Genomic DNA, 22,178 nt, shown 5'->3' on the forward strand with positions numbered 1-22,178 from the left:
AATAATTCACAAGAACCACCATATACATTTTCCTGTTACACAAGGTATATAACAAGTTTAAGTAAACTTTTCATTCATTAATTTACAAGTATAATGGCATTTAATTTTAAATGGTTCTTAAAAGTTTTCAGGTTGGCTTGGGAGAAAATTCAAGCAGGAAGGTGTCATTTCTTATGACTCATTAGTGAGACCAATTTTAACATGGAGGACAGTAAAAACTTCCAAAAGGGATGTGGGGAACTAATAAAACAGTGTACAATTTTTGATTTTTTCTGTTTATCCATAAGAGAAAGATGCACATGATCAACTAAATATTCATATTTGGTTTGAAAAAGTAATTAATTTTACCTCCTGGATACTCTTATATAATAGTTTTTTGCTTGTTTTATGTATGCTACCTTTTTCTAACTAGATATCAATTCACAGCAAGTTAAAAAGTTCCAGGAAAATAGCAATTTTGAGTAAACTACAAATTTTACCCTCAAATAATCCACATATGAAATAACTAGGGCAGAGAGAATACAACATGATATATTCCAACCTCACAGAGATCAAGTCTGGAGGGCAATATGATTTGGGTTTGTGTTTTAAAAAAATCAACCGAGCTATTTATTATTACCAATTGTAGGCAACTGGTGGGAAGGGGGGGGGCAGATCTTACCATATCCAGAAATTAATAAAACACTTAAAAAAACAAATATAAATTTAATAATAAACATTATGGTCAGGTTGTTTATTAAGGAGGCAACCACACATACAAGTTCGGCTATAGAAATGTTTTTGCAAATCAAACTTCATGTGATCTAAAAGGACCATGCATAACGTCAAAAATGGATGCCTGTACATTCAATAAAAAGTTAAATATACATAGTCTAGATCATTCTAGAGTTATACAAACATCTGGGGACACATGTATCTAATTTCCTTTCAGAAAAACTTTTTTATAAAAGTGACGTACTGAGATAATAATTTTAAAAAGTATTTGACAATTATGAATGGTCCCCAGTATTACAAAATGTGATTTCCAGGGTATGAAAACCAAAAAAAGCCAACCCTTCAGAGAGCGTTTTATATTATACAAACAAGTTTTGTAGAAAAATGATCCAGCAAATGCTTGAGTTAAGAATATTTATATTTTTTCCAATTCTTTACACTTTATTAACACACTTACAAAAAATAACATTCAAACACTGAGAAAATTAAATAACTTTGGAAGCAGAGCTCACAGCTTTCTGCTTACATATAAGTGACAATTCTGGGCTGTTGGCACAAAAAATAATCAACATTCATAAAACCCTTACTACTATATATCAAACATAAGTTAAAATCATAGGCACTAGTTTATCAAATCCACACTTCATCTGTAAGACTAACCACAGTGAATCCTTAGATTTTTCCCAAACAGAAAAATTGGCAATACACAAAGGCTTTCTAGTAAATAGGCAATTTTTCTCTTTAGGAAACTAAAAGCCAATAGTCTGTGGTAGTACAACAGCAGGTAAAATAATACTTTACCCAACTCAGATCCAAATATGTTTTTAACAAGTGATGAAATATTTTAATTAAAAAAAATAGACATTTTTTTTTCTGATGCAGCCATTTAAAAACAAAGTTAAATAACCTGAATATTCCTTTTGAAACTGATATCTAACTTAAAAATGTAATGGGTGTTTTGTAATAGGGTTAAAATTCCTTTTAATTAGTAGATTGCAGCATTTTTTTTTCCAATGTTGCACTGAAAACTGAGACCTATTTTCTTTTGTGTATATGTGGTTTCAAAAAGAGACAGTGGCTAGTTCTTTCTTTTACTTACTTAGATTTTTACATGCGATACCCCTCTACCCGAAACAGATGCTTCATCTTCCTCTGAAAAGCAACATTTTTAAGTTCATCATCATGTGGAATTCTGGCGCCATCCTTTCCTGACCCATCCCCATCACCCTCAAATCCATGGATAAAATTTCTTCCTTGCATGAAACACCAAAATACATTAGCACTGGCATTTTGAATCTCCAGCTGTTTGTGCTAACTGAATGACTCCCTACTGGTCAAGCTAATAAAGACTACCATGGGATCTGTCATGGCAGAACAGGGGTCTTGGTTTTAAAAGTTCTTTCATCCTCTCAATCTATCAACCTCAGTGCTATCCTGAATATAAGCTTCCCATTTCTCTCTCAATTTCTTTTGCCAACTTACAGAATGTGTTTGACAAATAGGAAATGAACTTATGTTCAAATATCTAAAATCCTTTAGTGACCCAGCTGCCAATATTTTAGAGCTGTTCAAATTAAATACTTAAAAACAGACCTCACCATGAAAAATTAGAAGCCTGCTGAAGAAGGAAGTTTTAGTCTGGTAATAGTCGAATAAAACCAAAATAAGTGATTTCCAAGATATACATAAGGGCCATCATAGAGCAAGTGTTTAACAGCTTAGAGTCATATGCAGTAGGTTTCATTTGTTACCAAAAATGCAAAACATTGACGTCAGGCAGAATCTAAAAGGGGCAGTATTTTCAAAGGATGTTTTGAAACAGTTAGTTTAAAGTGGATCAACTTAAGTAGGATTCAGCAGGCTATAATTTCCCACTACATAATAGGCTACTGTGTCAATTAATAGTAACAATACAACTGTCATTACCAGAGATTTTGTAAGGTAAGTGCATAGATTTCCCTCCCCAGTTTTACTGTATGGTTTTGTTCCAGATTGTAAGCACTGAGGTGGTGTTATTTATATCAAGAATAAACACACATACTACTTGCTCTTTCCCATCATGGAAACCTGCTAATAAAAATAAGAACTCTTAGTTCTGTAACAGATGACAGCATGTGAAGAAGTTGGTTTCAATAGCAAAGGCTATCTTTCCTGAGCCAGGAGCTATAAAGTTTAGAAAGATTGTACAACTGATATTAAGCCCTTTTGGCAATCAAAACAAACACACAGGAGTCTGATGTGTCAATGCAACATGATGGATGCATGCTGTAACACTATCTGGTGGTGGTGATATGTGAGCTACACCCAAAACTTAAGATTAAACAAAATAATTTTTCTAATGAATCTGCAAAAATAACTTATAGGATTCTTCCAAATTTAGGTATCATGTTTTAAATCTCTAGCCCAGGTTTCTTCCCACCCTGCCCCCCTGCCATCTCAATCTAGTTTCCTGGAGAACTAGTGAAACACTAGGGAAACATTTTAGATAAGTAGTCAGAATATTAGTTCTCATTAACACAAATATTTATTGATACTATTTATACAGTAAATTAGGTTGAATGTGAAGTTTTGGATAGCTTGAATTCACCAGTTTCTTGTGCACAAAGGTACTCTCTCATTTACAAATGGGCATTTCTCTTTGGCATCCATTAGTTTTTTGCCCAGATATTGGCCTCTGTCAAATATTAAAAAATCAACCTAGTTTCTATTAAACAAAACTAAAAGTGATTCCATGGAGAGTGATTGTATGATTACCAAACACATCTGATGTTAAATGTCATTAAAGTGCTGCTTGATCATCTCTGTCAGTTTGTGCTAATTAAGACAGAGAGGGCTGGGATTTTATAAATCCCAAGAGTCTTATCTGAACAGTCTGCATATAAAAGTTGTCTTTTAGCCTGGTGAAGGGGTATCCATGAAGCTGTGGACTCTGCATTCTTGTCTTTGCTGGTCAATAACAGCCATCTTTCCAACTGTCATCTTTCATGCTACTGTAGGTTTTAGGAGCTGGCAAGGATCTGAAATAAAGCAATTTATAAAGTGATTTGCAAGGTTTAATGGAACATTACCATTTTATCTTTCATATATATTAATTACTTTGCAGGTGGCATCACGATCCAATGTTCTAGGGCACTGCTGAGATCAAAGCTCTAAACAGCTATTAGTGCAACCATCCCACACTCAACATGTCCACAACTTTCAAGTTTCACTGGGCATCAGGTGACTGCACTAACCTCTTTTTTGTTAACATAGACACTTGAGTAAGAGAAAAGATTGTCTTGTCTTTTCCAACCGAATGGATCACCAAGCTTATTATTTACTTATTTATTTGAGGGGCAAATTAATGAATGTGATATTAGAGGCGTAGTGTCACCATCACGAGAGAGGCAGAATGGGATAGTGCTTAAAAGGACTCTGAAGTCAGACATACTTGGAACTGAAGGTCTTACTAGCTGAAATCTTAGGCAAATTACTTAACCTCATTAAATTTTAATATTCTCCTCTGAAAAATAGGCATAATAACAGTACCTACATGTTTAAAGCTATTGTAAAAACTACATAAGGTACAGATATGTTATTTAGCACAGTACGTAGCAAAAAGCTGTTATACTCTATTGAATTCAGAAATGTAATATGTTATCTTAGAATAAAAGAAGTACGGGTAATTCAGTTTCAATGCTTACAGCACAAAAGTACTTTTTTCATGCAAATAAATATTTCAAGTTTAATTATATTTGACACCTAAGTTTACTGATAGTGGTAAGCACATTCCTGAAAGGTAGATGAAGACTACAGATACATGGTTCCGAACCTGGCTAGGCTCAGAATCACCTGAAGATTAAACAAACAAATTTAAAAACAGCATACCTACAGATTTTGAGCTTCATACCAGATCTACTCTCTGTGGGTAAAACTTAGGCCTCTATATTTACATAAATTCCACAGAAGATTCTGAATTGTAGCAAGGTTTGAAAACCACCCTCCTGGATTACATACTGAGACCTGATGGCTAGAAGTTTTATCTTAAATTTCATTCTAGGTTCTATTATGCTTTTAGTATCTTTATTGAATATCAATATATTCAAAATGAACAAATACCACATCCAAATGAAGTGGATCTAACAATTTTTTCTAGAAGTTCACCAAGATGCTTAATCATGTTAGGCATCTGGGCAAATTTAACCTGAACCAAAGTGATATAATACCCCAATGTCCCAAGTGAGAATTTCTTAAGTAAGGAAAGTAATGTTTTATTCAAATTGTACTAAGATGCTAGTGGGAACCCACTAGGACTCTTGATCTTCACTATCAAATGCAGAGATGAGGATAATTCCAGTCTACCCACTTCCCTATGCTCAAGAAAGTCAAAGCAGGGCATTTGCCACTTACCTGCGAACAGGCTGTGCAAGTTTGCTGCGAGGCACTGGTATACCACCCCCAGCAGAAGGGGCACTGGGTCTGGGCAAGCCACTTCTCATCACAGTTGTCCCTGCAGGTCTGGTTAGAGTAGTGCTGTTGATATTGCTGGGAGGATTTGCTGGGACTGTGTTCTGAACCATGGGAGGCCCAGGTGAGGAGGTGGTTTGCATGAGTTGTGTCGTTTCTTGGCTACCAGGAGAACCAGAGCCATGGTTACTAAATGCTTTTACTGGTTGCCGGAGAGCCAAAGGAGATGGTGCTGCAGGGGAGCGGAATTTGCCTGGAGAAGGTACTGTAGAATGGCAAAGAAAAATCAATGTTTTCAGTGGAAACCAAGTGCAAGTGAAACCACTGCTTTATGGCTGGGCACCAGTACATCTTTATTCATGAAAACTCACTCTACAGAAATGCAAGGAATAAAGAATATTTCTAGGGAGATAGATAGATAGATAGATTGATCGATCAATCGACCGATCAATCACTGGTAGCTCTTAAGTAACCAAGTCCTTACTCAGAGGATTGCAACTATCCTTGACAACAGTGTTTTAACTAGGTCAGCTAGGAATCTACAATACCAGAAAAGGCACTGCAGCATTCTGTTTTACTGTGGCAACCAACCTGAGCCATATTCTAGAGGTGAAAAAAATGCTGACTACTAGACAGCTGACTGGAATTTGAAACACACTTTCCCCTCAAAGAAACATTCATGTAAACATGTATCAAGTATCTGGAGAGTGTACCTCCAAGTCCTGCATCATCCATAGTGTAACTTATAATTTAGAAACTAAACCTGCTTCTATTGTGCTTCACCAAGTAGGGAAGTTATAAATCTAGCTAGGGGTATATCAAGAGGTATATGAAGTCACAGGATAAAGATGGTACATTTTGCTGGAATGTCAATTCTACTAAGTGGTTATTTAAAATACATGTTGAAACAAATAATGATATATGAAAGAATTAAATGTACAATTTGCATTAATTTTTAAGTCAAAATAAGACTTCAAATAAATTTTATTCTTGTAGTGGTCCCTTAGCATTGTAAGTTCAGATGTCCTGGGGGACATTCATCCTTTCCAGTTTATCCTTTTTGGATAAATCATCTCTGGAAGGTTTCTTCAAATGCCCATGAATGGCTATATACAATATAAATAAAAAATATTACCTTAACATGCTTTACCTAGCAAAGAACTCTGGGGTGAGGTTCAGAGTGAATTGGGGTGGGGAGAGGAAGGGAGGAGAGTGCAGGGGAGAAACGTATCAGAGTCACCATATTCTCTCTCAACCTCCATTAGTTTGCCAAGGATATGAGTAGAGGAAAGTTTGACTGTGTGTCAGAATCCCAAGAAACTTTAAAAAAAGGTTGGTGGGGGGTCGGGGGGAGCCCAGGCACCACCACTAGAGAATCTAGTCTGGAATGGAAATCAAGATATTTATTTTAAAAGTACCACAGGCACTTCCAACCATGTTGACAAAAACAGGACAGGGCTTACCCAATTAAGATACTTAAGAACAGTTTTCAAATATTGGACAACAGGCAGTACAGGACTGTAATCCCTGAGAGAGGGAAAATAAGTGTAGTGAGCTCTACTGGCACCCTGGCTTTTTTTTGGGGGGGGGGCTTGGATTATAGAGTGTGGAGGAGAACCCAGAGTAGATCAAAGTTATCTTGCTGACTTGAGAAGACTAAACTTGGAATCTGAAGGGCAGATTACCTTAGAGGAGGGAGGTGCTCCAGAAGACCTCTATAACTCAGCTTAGAGGTCTGCTTGGACCTTTGCTGGAATATTGAGCTGTGCGTGCACCAAGTGAAGCTCCATGAGACTGGGCAAAGGAGGCCTGGAGCACTGTAAACTGAACAGTTTCCAAAGCTCATACAGGACTAGGAAACATCTGAGTTTCAACCAATTAGAGCAGAGAATCCTTGTCAAACACCCAGGGCAATCAGGGGACACTCCAAAAGGAATAAACTAGTTCTAGAATAAAGCTACCCCAAATCCACTCAAACAAAACTTAAAAACAAGCCACTAAGGCAGGGGTCAGCAAGCTACCACCATGGGAAAGTAAAATGCTTTTCTGAAAAAAATTGTATTAGAATATGGCAACACTCATGTGTTTCTATATTGTCTATGGCTGCTTTCCAGCTACAAGAGTAGCTGAAAACTTACAACAGAGACCATATCACCCACAATCCTAAAGTATTTACTATCGGGCCCTTTAAGAAAACGTTTGCTGATCCCTGCTATAAAGGATTAAACTAACCCATAAAAAACTTACCTGTTTACCACAACAAAGTCTACACAATTTAAAAGAAGGTAACAAAATCCAGCACAGAACATAAAACTTCACAATGTCCACTAACCAATAAAAAATTAGTAGACATATAAAGAAATAGTAAAATGATAACCAAAACTAGAATAAAAATTAGTCAAGAGAAACAGATTAAGAAGTCACAGGGGGCCTCCCTGGTGGCGCAGTGGTTAAGAGTCCGCCTGCCGATGCAGGGGATACGGGTTCGTGCCCCGGTCTGGGAGGATCCCATATGCCGCGGAGCGGCTGGGCCCGTGAGCCATGGCCGCTGGGCCTGCGCATCCGGAGCCTGTGCTCCGCAACGGGAGAGGCCACAACAGTGAGAGGCCCGCATACCGCAAAAAAGAAAAAAAAAAAAAAAAAAAGAAGTCACAGGAATGACTGAATTACCACGCAAGGACTTTAAAAAGAACTATTACACATATACTTAAGGATATTAAAAAATATATAAATATGAGGTGAGAAATAAAAGATTTTTAAAAGAGCTAGACAGAACTTTAAAAAAAAACATTTTTTCTATTATTATTGTTATTATTATTAGCCATGCCCTAAAGCTTGCAGGATCTTAGTTCCCGAACAGGGATCGAACCTGGGACCCCTGCAGTGGAAGCAGAGTCCTAACCAATGGACCGCTAGGGAATTCCCAATAGAACTTTTAAAGATGAAAAACTGATAATATATTCCAAGTGCTAAGTTCACTGGATGGGAATTAATAACAATTTAGATGTTGCAGAAGAAGAGGTACCTGAAGACATAACAGTAAGAATTATCTAAACTAAAGCATACAGAGAATAAAAAGACTCAAAAAAGAAATGAAAAAGACTCAAAAAAGAAATGATAAAGCCTCAGTGATCTACAGGTCAAAATCATGTGGTCTAATACATGCAACTGGAGTCCCAGATGAAAGGGGTTATAAGTGGGACTGAAAAGATTTGAAGAATGGCTGAAAATCTTCCAAATTTGATGAAAACTATAAACTCAAGTATTTAAGTAGTTTAAAAAACAAACAAAAAAAAACCCGAGCAGGGCAAACAAAGGGAACACCACACCAAGGAACAACATGATCAAATTTCTAAAAGTGAATAATAAATTTTTTTTAAATGTTTAAACAGAGGAACAAAGATAAAATACCTCAGACTTCGATCTAGAGTTCTATATCCAGCAAAATTATAATTCAAAACTAACATCAAGGGCTTCCCTGGTGGCGCAGTGGTTGAGAGTCCTCCTGCCGATGCAGGGGACACGGGTTCGGGCCCCGGTCCAGGAAGATCCCACATGCCGCGGAGCGGCTGGGCCCATGAGCCATGGCCGCTGAGCCTGCGCGTCCGGAGCCTGTGCTCCGCAACGGGAGAGGCCACAACAGTGAGAGGCCCGTGTACCGCAAAAAAAACAAAAACAAAAACAAAAAACTAACATCAAAGTAAAGACTTTGAAAGACAAACAAAATCTGAGAAAATTTGTTTCCAGCAAGTCTTTCACTAACAGAAATGCTAAAGGAAGTTCTTCAGGTAGAAGGAAAATGATACCAAATGGTAACCCTGATCTGCATAAAGCAATAAACAGTGCCAGGAATGGTAAATATTTTGGGAAACATAAAAGATCTTTAATAAATCATTTTTAATTTCACTAAAAGATAACTCTGTAAAATAAAACTAACAAAAACATTCTCTGTGATTTAATATAATATATATAAAGAGAGTAAAAGTAAATGATAAATGTAGCACAAAAAATGGGAAGGAATGGAAATATACTGTTCTGAGGTTCTTACATTATAAGTGAAGTGGTATATTACTTGAAGATAACTGTAATAAGTTAAATATGTACACTGCACACTCTAAAGCAACCACTTAAAAAAAAAGAGAGATAGAAAGTAAGCCAACCATGAAAATAAAATGTAATATATAAAAAGTACTCAGATATTCCAAAAGACTGAAAGCAGAGGAGAAAAGGAACAAAAATCTGAAGAGACAAAGAGAAAACAAGCTGTGAGACAGATTTTAAACCAACCATATTGATAACTGCATTAAATGTGAATAGTGATCACTCCAATAAAAAGGTAAATATTGCCAGTATGGACAAAAAAGCAAGAGCAACATGCTATCTAAAAGAAACACATTTTAGATATAAAGACACAGGTTAAAAGTAAAAGGATAGAAAAAGTTACCTTATACAAAACTGATTATGAAAAAGATGGAGTGTTTATAATAATATCAGAAAGCAATTACCATCAGAGATAGAGTTCATAAAGTTAAAGGGGTCGATTCAGCAAGAGGACATAAGAATACTAGCTATGTATACCCAAAAACAAATATACAAAACACATGAAACAGACATAACTGAAAGGAACTAAAAAAGTCCAGAATTAGTTAGAGATTTCAACACTCCTTAGTAATAGATGAAACAAATAGGTAGAAAATCAGAAAGGACAAAGACATGACCAACACCATCAATCAAGTTGACCTGACATTTATAGAACACTCCATTCAATTGGACACAGCTCAAATGTCTGTCAGCAGGTGAATAGGTAACCAAATTGTGGTATATCCATACAACAGAACACCACTCAGCAACAAAGAGGAGAAAACTGCTGATACAACAAGGATGATTCTCAAAAATTAGGCAAATCTAACTTATGGTAACTAAGCATAAATCAGATATTTGCCTGAGGCTGGGAGAACTGACTAGGAGGAAGTACAAAAAAAACTTTGGGGGATGATGTAAATGTTCGATAACTTTACTGGGCTGGCTGCATGAATGTATACTCTTGTAATTAAAATTGTGCATTTAAAATTCCACCTGAGAAAAGGTCATTAAAAAAAAAAAAAACTCCAGGACTTCCCTTGTGGTCTAGTGGTTAAGACTCCATGCTTCCCCACGCTTCCACTGCAGTGGGTGCAGGTTCAATCCCTGGTTGGGGAAGTTCTGGATGCTGCAGGGTGCAGCCCCCCCCCCACAAAAAAACCCCCCAAAACTCCATAAGGGGCTCTAAAGTAAGGCCATAATTGAGAATAATTATGAACCATTATATCTTGAATCAATTATATCCAACAAACTGTTACAGTCTCTTCTGGTAGAAAACTAAAGACAAGATGTCCACAGGACCCAAGTACCCGGAATTGCAAATTCCATGATCTTCACAGAAGTTGTTTTTTTTTTTTTCCTTACATAATCCATCTTCCCCTTTCTATAGGTGACTATGAAAGTGTTTTCTCAATTCTATTCCCTACAGTCCCACCTTTGTCTCTGCCCAAGTTGTTTCACTGTCTTCCTGGAAACTCACTGGATAACTGAGACTCTATGTCTAAGTTATCCTCTAGCCACTATCTAAGGGTGGTGCCTAGACCTGCTCCTTCCAGTACCAACTCCAGAAAAGCCACCTTCAGTCCTAGTTTTTTGTTTTTTACCATACTTGGCAGCCTTTTGACTGGGATTTTGTTTTGGTGGGGATGCAGGTTTCAGATAGGAGGCAAGAACAGTAAAGTTCAGAGGAGGATCACTGAGTTTCAAGGAGTATTTTGGAAAAGTCTGGAGAGCTGGGGATAGACAGAAATGAGGTCAGGTTAAGAGATTCACTAAGACATTGTGAATGACAGTCTGGTAGATGAGAGACGACCAAGGAGTCCTAGGCTTCTTTTTTATGGTGACTGATGTAGAGGGTATGGTGAAATTAGGCAGATCATCTTGATGAGGCTGAGAGTGTTTCATTTCTTTCTTTCTTTCTTTTTTTTTTTAAATAGTATTTATTTATTTGGTTGCGCCAGGTCTTAGTTGCAGCAGGCAGGCTCCTTAGTTGTGGCATGCGAACTCGTAGTTGCCGCATGCATGTGGGATCTAGTTCCCTGACCAGGGATCGAACCCGGGCCCCCTGCATTGAGAGCACAGAGTCTTAACCGCTGCACCACCAGGGAAGTCCCTGAGAGTGCTTCATTTCTACATCACAGCTTTATAAATACTGGAATATATCTATAATGTTTGGAATGTCTCACCAAATCTTACCTTGAAAATAGGCTTTGGGAAAGCCTTTTCCTCTGGAAAAACTTCTGACCACCATTTTAACTATTAATAGTTATGCCAGGGGGCCTCCCTGGTGGCGCAGTGGTTAAGAGTCCGCCTGCCGATGCAGGGGATACGGGTTCGTGCCCCGGTCTGGGAGGATCCCATATGCCGCGGAGCGGCTGGGCCCGTGAGCCATGGCCGCTGGGCCTGCGCATCCGGAGCCTGTGCTCTGCAACGGGAGAGGCCACAACAGTGAGAGGCCCGCATACCGCAAAAAGAAAAAAAAAAAAAAAAGTTATGCCAGGGAAATGGTTGTCTCCTGAAATTTTTTAAGAATGTGAATCTCAGACTTCCACTTGGGAAAATGGAATAGATGAACTTTTCCCTATTTCTCTCAGTAAGTATAATTTAAGACTGTGGGCACTGTATATAAAACAGACATAAGACTGAAACTTGGAGAGAAGAAGAAACACTACCCAGGAACCTTGAGACCTGAGGGATGACATGGTAATGAGTCCCCAGGATTTTCTTTTGCCTCATATATCCCAGATTAAAGCTGAAGAAGGCAGCAACCCAAAAAGGCCTTTGGGTATGACAGACCAAAAAAAAAATCTGCTCTCTCTAGCCAAAGGACTAGGAAAGAAAACTTTTAAATAATAACTGCTCTGCTCCAGCCAAACACCACAGAAAAAACTGTAGCACTACTGTCACCAATGCCAACAAAGGCTAGTGGGGAGCCTGGACTTCTATCCTTTTGAGACTGAACAAGGCCTACCAACACCTTATCCAGGGAGGTAACAGAGAAGGAAGTAATGAGGTGCTCTTTTCCCTCCTCTTGGGTTGGTGTCAGAGGAGGATTAGTGGAGAGTCAGGACTTTCATGATTGCTCACTGGTAGTAAGACCACTCTCATCACAGTTTCAGTGGAGACCATATGGGGAGCCAAAATTTCTACCTCCACCCAGTTGGTCCCTCCCCCTTGGGTGTCAACAGGAACTGAGTGGGGAAACTGGGTATCTATTCCCATAGCAGTAATGAAAACCCCCCGCCCCTCATCCACCAAATGCCTGAGTGGTGTCAGAGAAAGATATATCCTTTCATAAAAGGGTAGGTTTAAATAAGATCTAGACTCTAATAATCTGAAAATGTCCAGATTTCAATTAAAAAAACAAAACAAAACAATTTATCATACCAAGAACCAGGAAGATCTTAAACTAAATAAAGAAATACAATCAAGAGATGTGATCACCAAGATGACAGAGACGTCAGAATTATTTGACAAAGATTTTAAAGTAGCTATTACATATGAGGAATCTAAAAAAACAGTACTGAAGAACCTAGTGGCAGGGCAGTAATAAAGACACAGATGTTGAGAACAGACTTGAGAACACAGGGAGGGGAGGGGAAGCTGGGACAAAGTGAGAGAGTAGCACTGACAAATATACACTACCAAATGTAAAATAGGTGGCTAGTGGGAAGCTGCTGCATAGGACAGGGAGATCAGCTCGATGCTCTGTGATGACCTAGAGGGGTGGGATAGGGAGGGTGGAAGGGAGGCTCAAGAGGGAGGGGATACGGGGATACATGTATACCTGTAGCTGATCCACTTTGTTGTACAGCAGAAACTAACATAACATTGTAAAGCAATTAGACTCCAATAAAGATATTAAAAAAAAAATAAAGTAGCTGTCATAAAATTTTTTGAATGAGTAATTCCTAACACTTGAAATATGCAAAAATACAAAGTCTCAACAAATAAATAGAAGACACAGAGAAATGGGAATCAAATGTAAATTTTAAAACTTAAAAATGCATTAACCAAAATAAAAAACTCAGTGGATGAGCTCAGTAGCAGAATGGGGGCCGGGGGAACTCCAGTGAACTGGAAGATAGAACAAAAGAAATTACCCAATCTGAACATAGAAAAAATAGATTAAAGAAAAAAAAGCCTCCCAATGATATAGAAATAAAAGTGAAAATAAACAAATAGGACCTAATCAAACTTACAAGCTTTTGTACAGCAAAGGAAGCCATAAACAAAACAAAAAGACAGCCTACAGAATGGGAGAAAATATTTGCAAATGATGTGGCTGACAAGGGCTTAATTTCCAAACTATACAAACAGCTCATACAGCTCAACAACAAAAAACAAACAACCCAATTGAAAAATGGGCAGAAGACCTAAATAGACATTTCTCCAAAGAAGACATACAGATGGCCAATAGGCACATGAAACGAAACTCAACATCACTAATTATCGGAGAAGTGCAAATCAAAACTACAATGAGGTACCACCTCACACTGGTCAGGGTCACAGGGTCATCATTAAAGAGTCCACAAATAACAAGTGCTGGAGAGGGTGTAGAGAAAAGGGAACCCTCCTACAGTATTTGTGGGAATGTAAGTTGGTGCAGCCACTATGGAAAACAGTATGGAAGTTCCTCAAAAAACTAAAAATATATCTAGCATATGATCCAGCAATCCCACTCCTGGGCATATATCTGGATAAAACTACAATTCAAAAAGATACATACACCCCTATATTCATAGCAGCACTATTCACAATAGCCAAGACATGGAAACAACCTAAATGTCCATCAACAAATGAATGGATAAACAAGATGTGTTAAATATATACAATGGAATACTACTCAGCTATAAAAAGAATGAAATAATGCCATTTTCAGCAACATGGATGGACTCAGAGATTATCATACTAAGTGAAGTAAGTCAGAAAGAGAAAGACAAATACCATATGATATTACTTATATGTGGAATCTAAAATATGACACAAATGAACCTATTTATGAAACATTAACAGACTCACAGACATAGAGAAAAGACTTGTGGTTGCCAAGGGAGAGGGCAGTAGGGGAGGGATGGATTGGGAGTTCGGGATCAGCAGATGCAAACCATTATATCTAGAATGGATAAACAACAAGGTCCTACTGTATAACACAAGGAACTACATTCAATATCCTGTGATAAACCATAATGAAAAAGAATTTTTAAAAGAATGTGTGTATATATATATGTATGTATAACTGAATCACTCTGCTGTACAGTAGAAATTAACAAAACACTGTAAATCAACTACTTCAATAAAAAAAAGAAAAAACTGAACAGAATTTTTGGGGACCTGTGGGACTACAAGAAAAGACCCGCATTTTCATGCCACTGGAGTACTGGGAGGAAAGGAGAAAGAGAGGACAAAAAGTACTGTGAGAAATAATGACTTCCCATATATGAAAACTTCCCATATTTGTCAAAGGACATAAACCTGCAGATTCAAAAAACTAGGACAACACCAAACTAGGTAAATCCAAAGCAATCCATGCCAAGACACATCATAGTTATAAACTTCTGAAAATGAAACACAAGAAAAAACCTTGAAATCAGAGAGAGAAATAACACCTAATCTATAGGGGAAAATGAATTCTAACAACAGTGGATTTCTCATCATAGCCCCCAGAGGCCAAGAGAAAAGTAGCAAATATTTTTCAAGAGTTGAAAGAAATGTCAACCCAGAATCCTATACTCAAAGAAAATATCCTAGAAGAACTAAGGGAAAAGCAAGACATTCTCAGACAAAAGAAAACCAACACAATTTGTGGCCAGCAGATGCCCCCCCACCCCCCCAAAATCCCCAGCTAAACAAATTCTATAAACAGAAAGAAAATGATAAAAACATGGAAACTTGGAATATCAGAAAAGAAGAAAGAACAAGTTAAGCAAAAATATGGGCAGACACATAGGCTTTCCCTCTCCTTGAGTTTTCAAAATTATATGTGCAGGTTGAAGAAAAAATTGTAACACTGATGTTGTTGGAAATATTATTTAAAGAAAATATTTATGACAATTATAAATGGGGTGAGGGTAAAAGTACATGAAAAAAGGTAAGGTTTACATATTTGAAGTGATAAAATGATAACATCTACAGACTGTGATATGTATATATGATGTTATGTATGCATAATGTAATGTAATGCAACCACTATATATGCAAACATATGGACTCAAAAACACTATATATAAGTCAAAATGGAATTCTAAAGAATGTTCAAATAACCCACAGGAATGCAGAAAAAGAAAATAGAGAAATGAAAAAGAGAAAAAACAAAAAACAACAAATAAAATGGCAGTCTTAAGTATATCAACAATTACATGAAATGTAAATGGTCCATCTACACCAATTATTAAGACAGAGATTTGGTAGAAATGCATTTAAAACATAACCTAACTTTATGCTGTCTTTAAGAAACTCACTTCAAATATAAAAATAGGGTTTCCCTGGTGGCACAGTGGTTGAGAGTCCGCCTGCCGATGCAGGGGACATGGGTTCGTGCCTCGGTCCGGGAAGATCCCACATGCCGCGGAGCGGCTAGGCCCGTGAGCCATGGCCGCTGAGCCTGCACGTCTGGAGCCTGTGCTCCGCAACGGGAGAGGCCACAACAGTGAGAGGCCCGCATACCGGAAAAAAAAAAAAAAAAAAAAAAAAAAAATATATATATATATATATATATACACATATATATAAATATAGGGAGGTTGAAAGTTAAGGGATGGAAAAAATATATCAAGCAAATAATACAAAAGGAAAGCATGATGGTTATATTAACATCAGATAATGAAAAAGAAAATTATCAGGGACAAAACATAATGAAAGCAGGGTCAAATTACCAAGAGGACAAAACAATCCTAAATGTGTATGTACTAAACAGAGCTATAAAAATGTGAAGGATAAACTTACAGAACTGAAAGGAGAAACAGACAAATCCACAATAGTTGGAGACTTAAACACCCCCCTCTTAACAACTGATAGACCATGGAAGAACTCAACATCACCACCACCAACCACAGAATGTAACTGACATTTATAGAACAATCCACTAAACAACAGCAGAATACACATTCTTTTCAAGTGTCCACAGAATATAAGCCAAGACAGACTATGCCCTGGGCCATAAAGTAAATTACAACAATTTTTTAAAAACTGAAATTACAAAGAGTACTTTCTCTGACCATAATACAATCAAACTAGAAATCAATAACTAAAAGGTAACAAAAAGATGAAAAAAATCACTTGAAAACTAAATGATATACTTCTCGATAGAAATTTTATAATAATGGAACTAAATAAAAATTAAAATACAAAATATCAAAGTTTGTGGGTCATAATTAGGAAAAAGAAAAGTCTTAAATCAGTAATCTAAGTTCCTACTTCAAAAAGCTAGAGAAAGTAAAATAAACTCAAAGCAAGCAGAAGAAGATAATAAAGAGCAGAAATCAATGAGACTGAATAAAGAAAAACAGAAGAATCAAAGAAATAAAGATTTCTTTCAAGAGGACAATAAAATTGACAAGCCTGACAAAATAAAAAAGAGAGAAAACACAAATTACCAGTATCAGTAATGAAATGGGATATCACTGCAGACTCTGAAGACATCAAAAGGACCATAAGGGAGTACTAAGAACAATCCTACACACATTAATTTGACAATTTAGATGAAATGAACCAATTCTTCAAAAAACTAGCACAACTCATCTTGTATATAACAGATAAACTGAATGGCCATATAATTATTAAGGAAACTGATTTCATAATTCAAAACCCTCTGAAAGAGAAACCTCCAGGCCCAGATGGTTTTGCTGGGAAATTCTACCAAAGGTTTAAAGAAGAATTAACACCAATTCTATACACTCTCTATCAGAAAACAGAAGAGGAGGGAACACATCACAATTCATTTTATGAAAGTAGTATCACCAGTAGTACCAAAAACTACTGTGTCACTAGATAGTGACAAAAAAGAAAACTACAGACCAATATCTGTCAGGGAAATAGACATAAACCTCCTTAACAAAATATTAGCAAACAGAACTCAGTGATACATTAAAAAAATTATATACCATGATTGAGTGGGGTTTATTCCAGGATGCAAAGTTGGTTCAATATTTAAAAATCAATCCATGTAATCTACCACAACAACAGGCTAAAGAAGAAAAATCACATGAGCCTATCTATTGATGTAAAAAAAGTGTCTGACAAAATTCAACGCATATTCATGACAAAATTTTCAGAAAAACAGGGAATTGGAACTTTAACTTGATAAAGAGCACCTACAAAAAATCTACAGCTAACATTATATTTAATGATGAAAGACTGAATTCTTCCCCTCTAAGATCAGGAACAAGGCAAGGATATAGGCTCTCACCACTCTTATGTAACACATGCTGGAAGTTCTAGCCAGTGCAATAAACAAGAAAAGGAAATAACAGACATATAGATTAGAAAGAAAGAAAGAAACTTTCTCCACGATTGTTTACACAGAAAATCTCAAGGAATCTAAAAACAAAAGAACAAAACAAAAAAAACCTTCCAGAAATTCTGAGTTCAGGAAAGTCACAGGATGGAAGATTAACATACAAAAATTGATTGTATTTCTATACGCTGGCAATAAATGCGTGGAAATAAAAATTTTAAATGCAAAACCATTTGCACTGCACCCTAAAAAAGAGAAAATAGATATACAGATGTAAATCTAATAAAACAAATCTCGGCAAATATCACAGGTTAGCTGCAAAGATCAAATGAGCAATGTGTAAGTAAACTGCTGGTAAAATGTAAAATATTATAGGATTTGTAAGGTGTATCATATCCATGCCTCCCTTATCTAAGGAAGATGGTGCTTTTCAGCCTGCTGCAGCTCAGTTATCTAGAAAGATATTCAACAATGTCACTCAGGACAGTCTCCTAAGCTGTCCTTATAAATTAACTAAAATATAGGGATTAAGTAAATTAGGCTCCATTACCCAAATTAATTAAGACAGCAGGCTATAGTTTCTCTTTACTCATTGTGGATACCGAGAATTACACTTGAATCAAGGCACAAAATGAAGGAATGTTATCTGCTCCAAGCAAGAATTAGGATTCTATTTATAAAACTGAGATATGACTAAGAATGTTAACTGTGGTGTCTAAGTCATCTCTAAAATGGAATGGTGGGTGATATGAGGATTCTTAATTTTTGAATATTCATTTTTGTCTTTCAATAAGCATTTAATAAAAAATGGTAAGTTTATTTTCTAATTAAGGCTTGTATAATTCAGCAGGCACTTAACTCTAAAATGGAGAAACTGAGTAAACTGTAGACTGTTTTTAGCCTGATACTCACTGAATACAAAATCTTTTACAAATAATATATCTCAATATTAAACACTATCTTGCAATATAAAAACTACACACTTCAAGTGGTTATCTTCACAGTCATGTGTCAACCAAACTACAAATTCATTAATTGTATAATTCTTAAAAATATGTAAATATCCAATAAATGCACAGTTTGCAATAAAAATACACACATTGCCAAACACTGGCTACCATGACTGATGGGGAGCAAAGTACATATGCCATTCAATTATTTAAAAAATAAAGACAAAAATACTTCCTTGTCGGACTTCCCTGGTGGCGCAGTGGTTGAGAGTCCGCCTGCTGATGCAGGGGACATGGGTTCATGCCCCGGTCCGGGAAGATCCCACATGCTGTGGGGCGGCTGGGCCTGTGAGCCATGGCCGCTGAGCCTCCACATCCGGAGCCTGTGCTCCGCAATGGGAGAGGCCGCAACAGTGAGAGGCCCGCGTACCGCAAAAAAAAACAACCCCCAAACAAAAAACTTCCTTGTCAACTATCCCTTACTTTATAGGTATAGCATTCCAGTCACTCAATGGTCTATGCACCATAAATGATGGCAACAGGTTACTGACGTAATAAGGACTTTAAAATAATTTCTGGTTATTAAAGACCACAGAGATGAAGTAAATATGATTCTCTCATTACAGAGTTAAAGAATCCTTGTTAGGAATTCCCTGGTGGCGCAGTGGTTAAGAATCCGCCTGCCAATGCAAGGGACAGGGGTTCAAGCCCTGATCCGGGAAGATCCCACATGCCACGGAGCAGCTAAGCTCGTGTGCCACAACTACTGAGCCTGTGCTCTAGAGCCCATGTGCTGCAACTACTGAGCCCATGAGCAGCAACTACTGAAACCCATGTGCTCTAGGGTCTGCGTGCTGCAACTACTGAGCCCATGAGCAGCAAGCAACTACTGAAACCCATGTGCTCTAGAGCCCGTGGGCCACAACTACTGAGCCTGAGCACCACAACTACTGAAGCCTGCATGTTCTAGAGCCTGCGTGCTGCAACTACTGAGCACGTGAGCAGCAACTACTGAAACCGGTGTGCTCTAGGGCCTGCGTGCTGCAACTACTGAAGCCCGCGTGCCTAGAGCCTGTGCTCTGCAACAAGAGAAGCCACCACAATGAGAAGCTTGAGCACCACAACGAAGAGCAGCCCCCACTCACCACAACTAGAGAAAGCCCACGCACAGCAACAAAGACCCAACGCAGCCAAAAATAAATAAATAATTTTAAAAAAATCCTTGTTAAAAGAGATACTAGTAACTACTACAACCCTTCCACTTTACGGAGAAGGAAAATTGCCACAACCACAGAAATCAATTGAGCAAATAAACAGGAAAGTCACACCTGAATTCAGGTCTCCTGATTCCCAGATTGGTGTTCTTTACCTCTCGGTAATACCAAAAGAGAAACACCTCTGGGAGTAGACATTAAAATGTCTTTTTCGCCATTTTAATTTTCAACTAGACTCAGAAAGTTTATTTGTGGGGCTACTATCCTATGCAGGTTTTATAATATACAACACCAAGGCATATTAAATTTGTAATGGCTGACAAGTAATCATAAAAAAATAACAAGACATAGAATCCCTTGATTTCTTCTTTCATTAGGGTACAGTACTTACCATTATTTTTGTAAGCATATATTTATCAAGAGAATATTTATTAAACATAAGAGGCAGAAGAAACTCCTGGGAACAGGTTTTGCTAGCTTTTCTTCCATACATACAAAAAGACTGATAGATAAGAATAAATAAGCTACCAGCAAACATGTGCAGCATTAGCAGCATTATTTACAACAGGTACAAAGTGGAAACAACTCAAATGTCCACCAACTGATGAGTGGATAAACAAAATTTGTTTCAAAGAAGCCAGTTGCAAAGATCACATATTGTATGATTCCACTGATATGAAGTGTTCAGCACAGGCAAATCCAGAGTCAGAAAGATTAGTGGTTGCCAGTGACTGGAAGGAGTGGGGAATGGGAGTGACTGTTAATGGGCATGGTATTTCTTATGGGGTGATGATAATCTGTAAAATCAGACAGTGGTTAACAGGTGCTCAACTCTGTGAATATACAGTTGACCTTTGAGCAATTCAGGGGGTTAGGGGTGCTGACCCTCTGCACACTGGAAAATCCACATGTAACTTTGCAGTTGGCCCTCTACATGCATGGTTCTGCATCTGTGGATTCAACCAACTACAGATTGTGTAGTATTGTAGCACACACTTAGTGAAAAAAATCCGTGTATAAATAAACCCATACAGTTCAAACCCATGTTGTTCAAGGGTCAACTGTACTAAAAAACACTGATTTATACACTTCAAAAGGACGAATTTTAAAACAGGGGAGGGGAGTAAAAGCAAGAAATCTCAGAAAATAAACAGCCATATTTTTGAAGAGTTTCCTAAAACAAAGAAGAGGGAGCAGTAGAGCCATAAATTAGAAAATCTTAAAACTTCCTTTCTAAACGTTTAGAAAAACCAATTTCACAGAAAAATGAGCAATAGAAAAAGAGTAAGGCAAAATCCCATATAAAGTTATTAAATAAAAAATAGAGAGAATAAGGAATAGAATATTTCTACTAATGGTGAAACCTTGCCAAATATGTCCACCATGCACACGCACAAAAAGACGAAAATTACAAGATATGAAAGAACATAAATCAGAATGAAAAAACACTCAAAAAGGAGGTGGTGGAACACAGAAAAGAATCAGACATAAAATAAATCATTTCAAAATGAAGTCGAAGACAGAAGGAACACAAGAGTCACCATACACAGTATCTTATGCTTTAAAAGAAATAAACAATGAAAATAAACTTTTATAGAACAAGAAGAAATGAAGAAAGATGAAAGGATTCAAGAGAAGGCAACAAACACAGAAGAAAGGCAAAGAACACCCAACATGTGTACAAGAAGAGTCCCCACAAAAAAAGAAAGCCAAAGCAAAAGAACACAATAAAAAAAAACTATAATTCTAAAGAACTTGCCTAAAATTTTTAAAACTCTGCAACTTCAAATTGAAATAACACACCACATATCTGGGGAAATCAACTCAGAATGACAAACACTAAGACATATTCTCATAAATTACTGAACTTTAAAGGAGAAGAAAACAACCTTTGGACATCCAGATAAAAAGACCAAACAATTGTAATGGAAACAGTTCTTTATTCCTGACAAAAATGGAGTCACATATTTAAGATACTCAAGGAAAGAAAATGTGAGCCAAAGATTTCATATCTAGCTAATGACTTTCAAATATAAAAAGAGCAGACAGGGCTTCCCTGGTGGAGCAGTGGCTGAGAGTCTGCCCGCCGATGCAGGGGACACAGGTTCGTGCCCCGGTCTGGGAAGATCCCACATGCCGTGGAGCAGCTGGGCCTGTGAGCCATGGCCGCTGAGCCTGCGCATCCGGAGCCTGTGCTCTGCAAGGGAGAGGCCACAACAGCCCGCGTACCGCAAAAAAAAAAAAAAAAAAAAAAAAGAGCAGACAAACTGTCATCGACATGCAAAAATTGAGGGAATGGATATTGTTCTCATAACTCCT

General features: G+C 37.3%; 1 protein-coding gene across 4 annotated transcripts in view; it reads right to left on the bottom strand.

Moving 5' to 3' along the window:
- Positions 1-704: 704 nt before the first annotated feature.
- Positions 705-22,178, bottom strand: part of SLAIN2 (SLAIN motif family member 2) — an 82,305-nt gene continuing 60,831 nt past the window's right edge. For all 4 annotated transcript variants that reach the window (XM_060110280.1, XM_060110270.1, XM_060110261.1 and 1 more), the window contains 2 exons: positions 5,104-5,425; positions 705-3,731 (listed from right to left, as the gene is read on the bottom strand). In XM_060110280.1, coding sequence (XP_059966263.1) covers positions 3,665-3,731; positions 5,104-5,425 — 389 coding nt within the window. In that variant the 3' untranslated portion in view covers positions 705-3,664. The remainder of the gene's footprint in view (positions 3,732-5,103; positions 5,426-22,178) is intronic.

The sequence above is a fragment of the Mesoplodon densirostris genome, chromosome 1, assembly GCF_025265405.1.
Source record: "Mesoplodon densirostris isolate mMesDen1 chromosome 1, mMesDen1 primary haplotype, whole genome shotgun sequence".
NCBI lineage: Eukaryota > Metazoa > Chordata > Mammalia > Artiodactyla > Ziphiidae > Mesoplodon > Mesoplodon densirostris.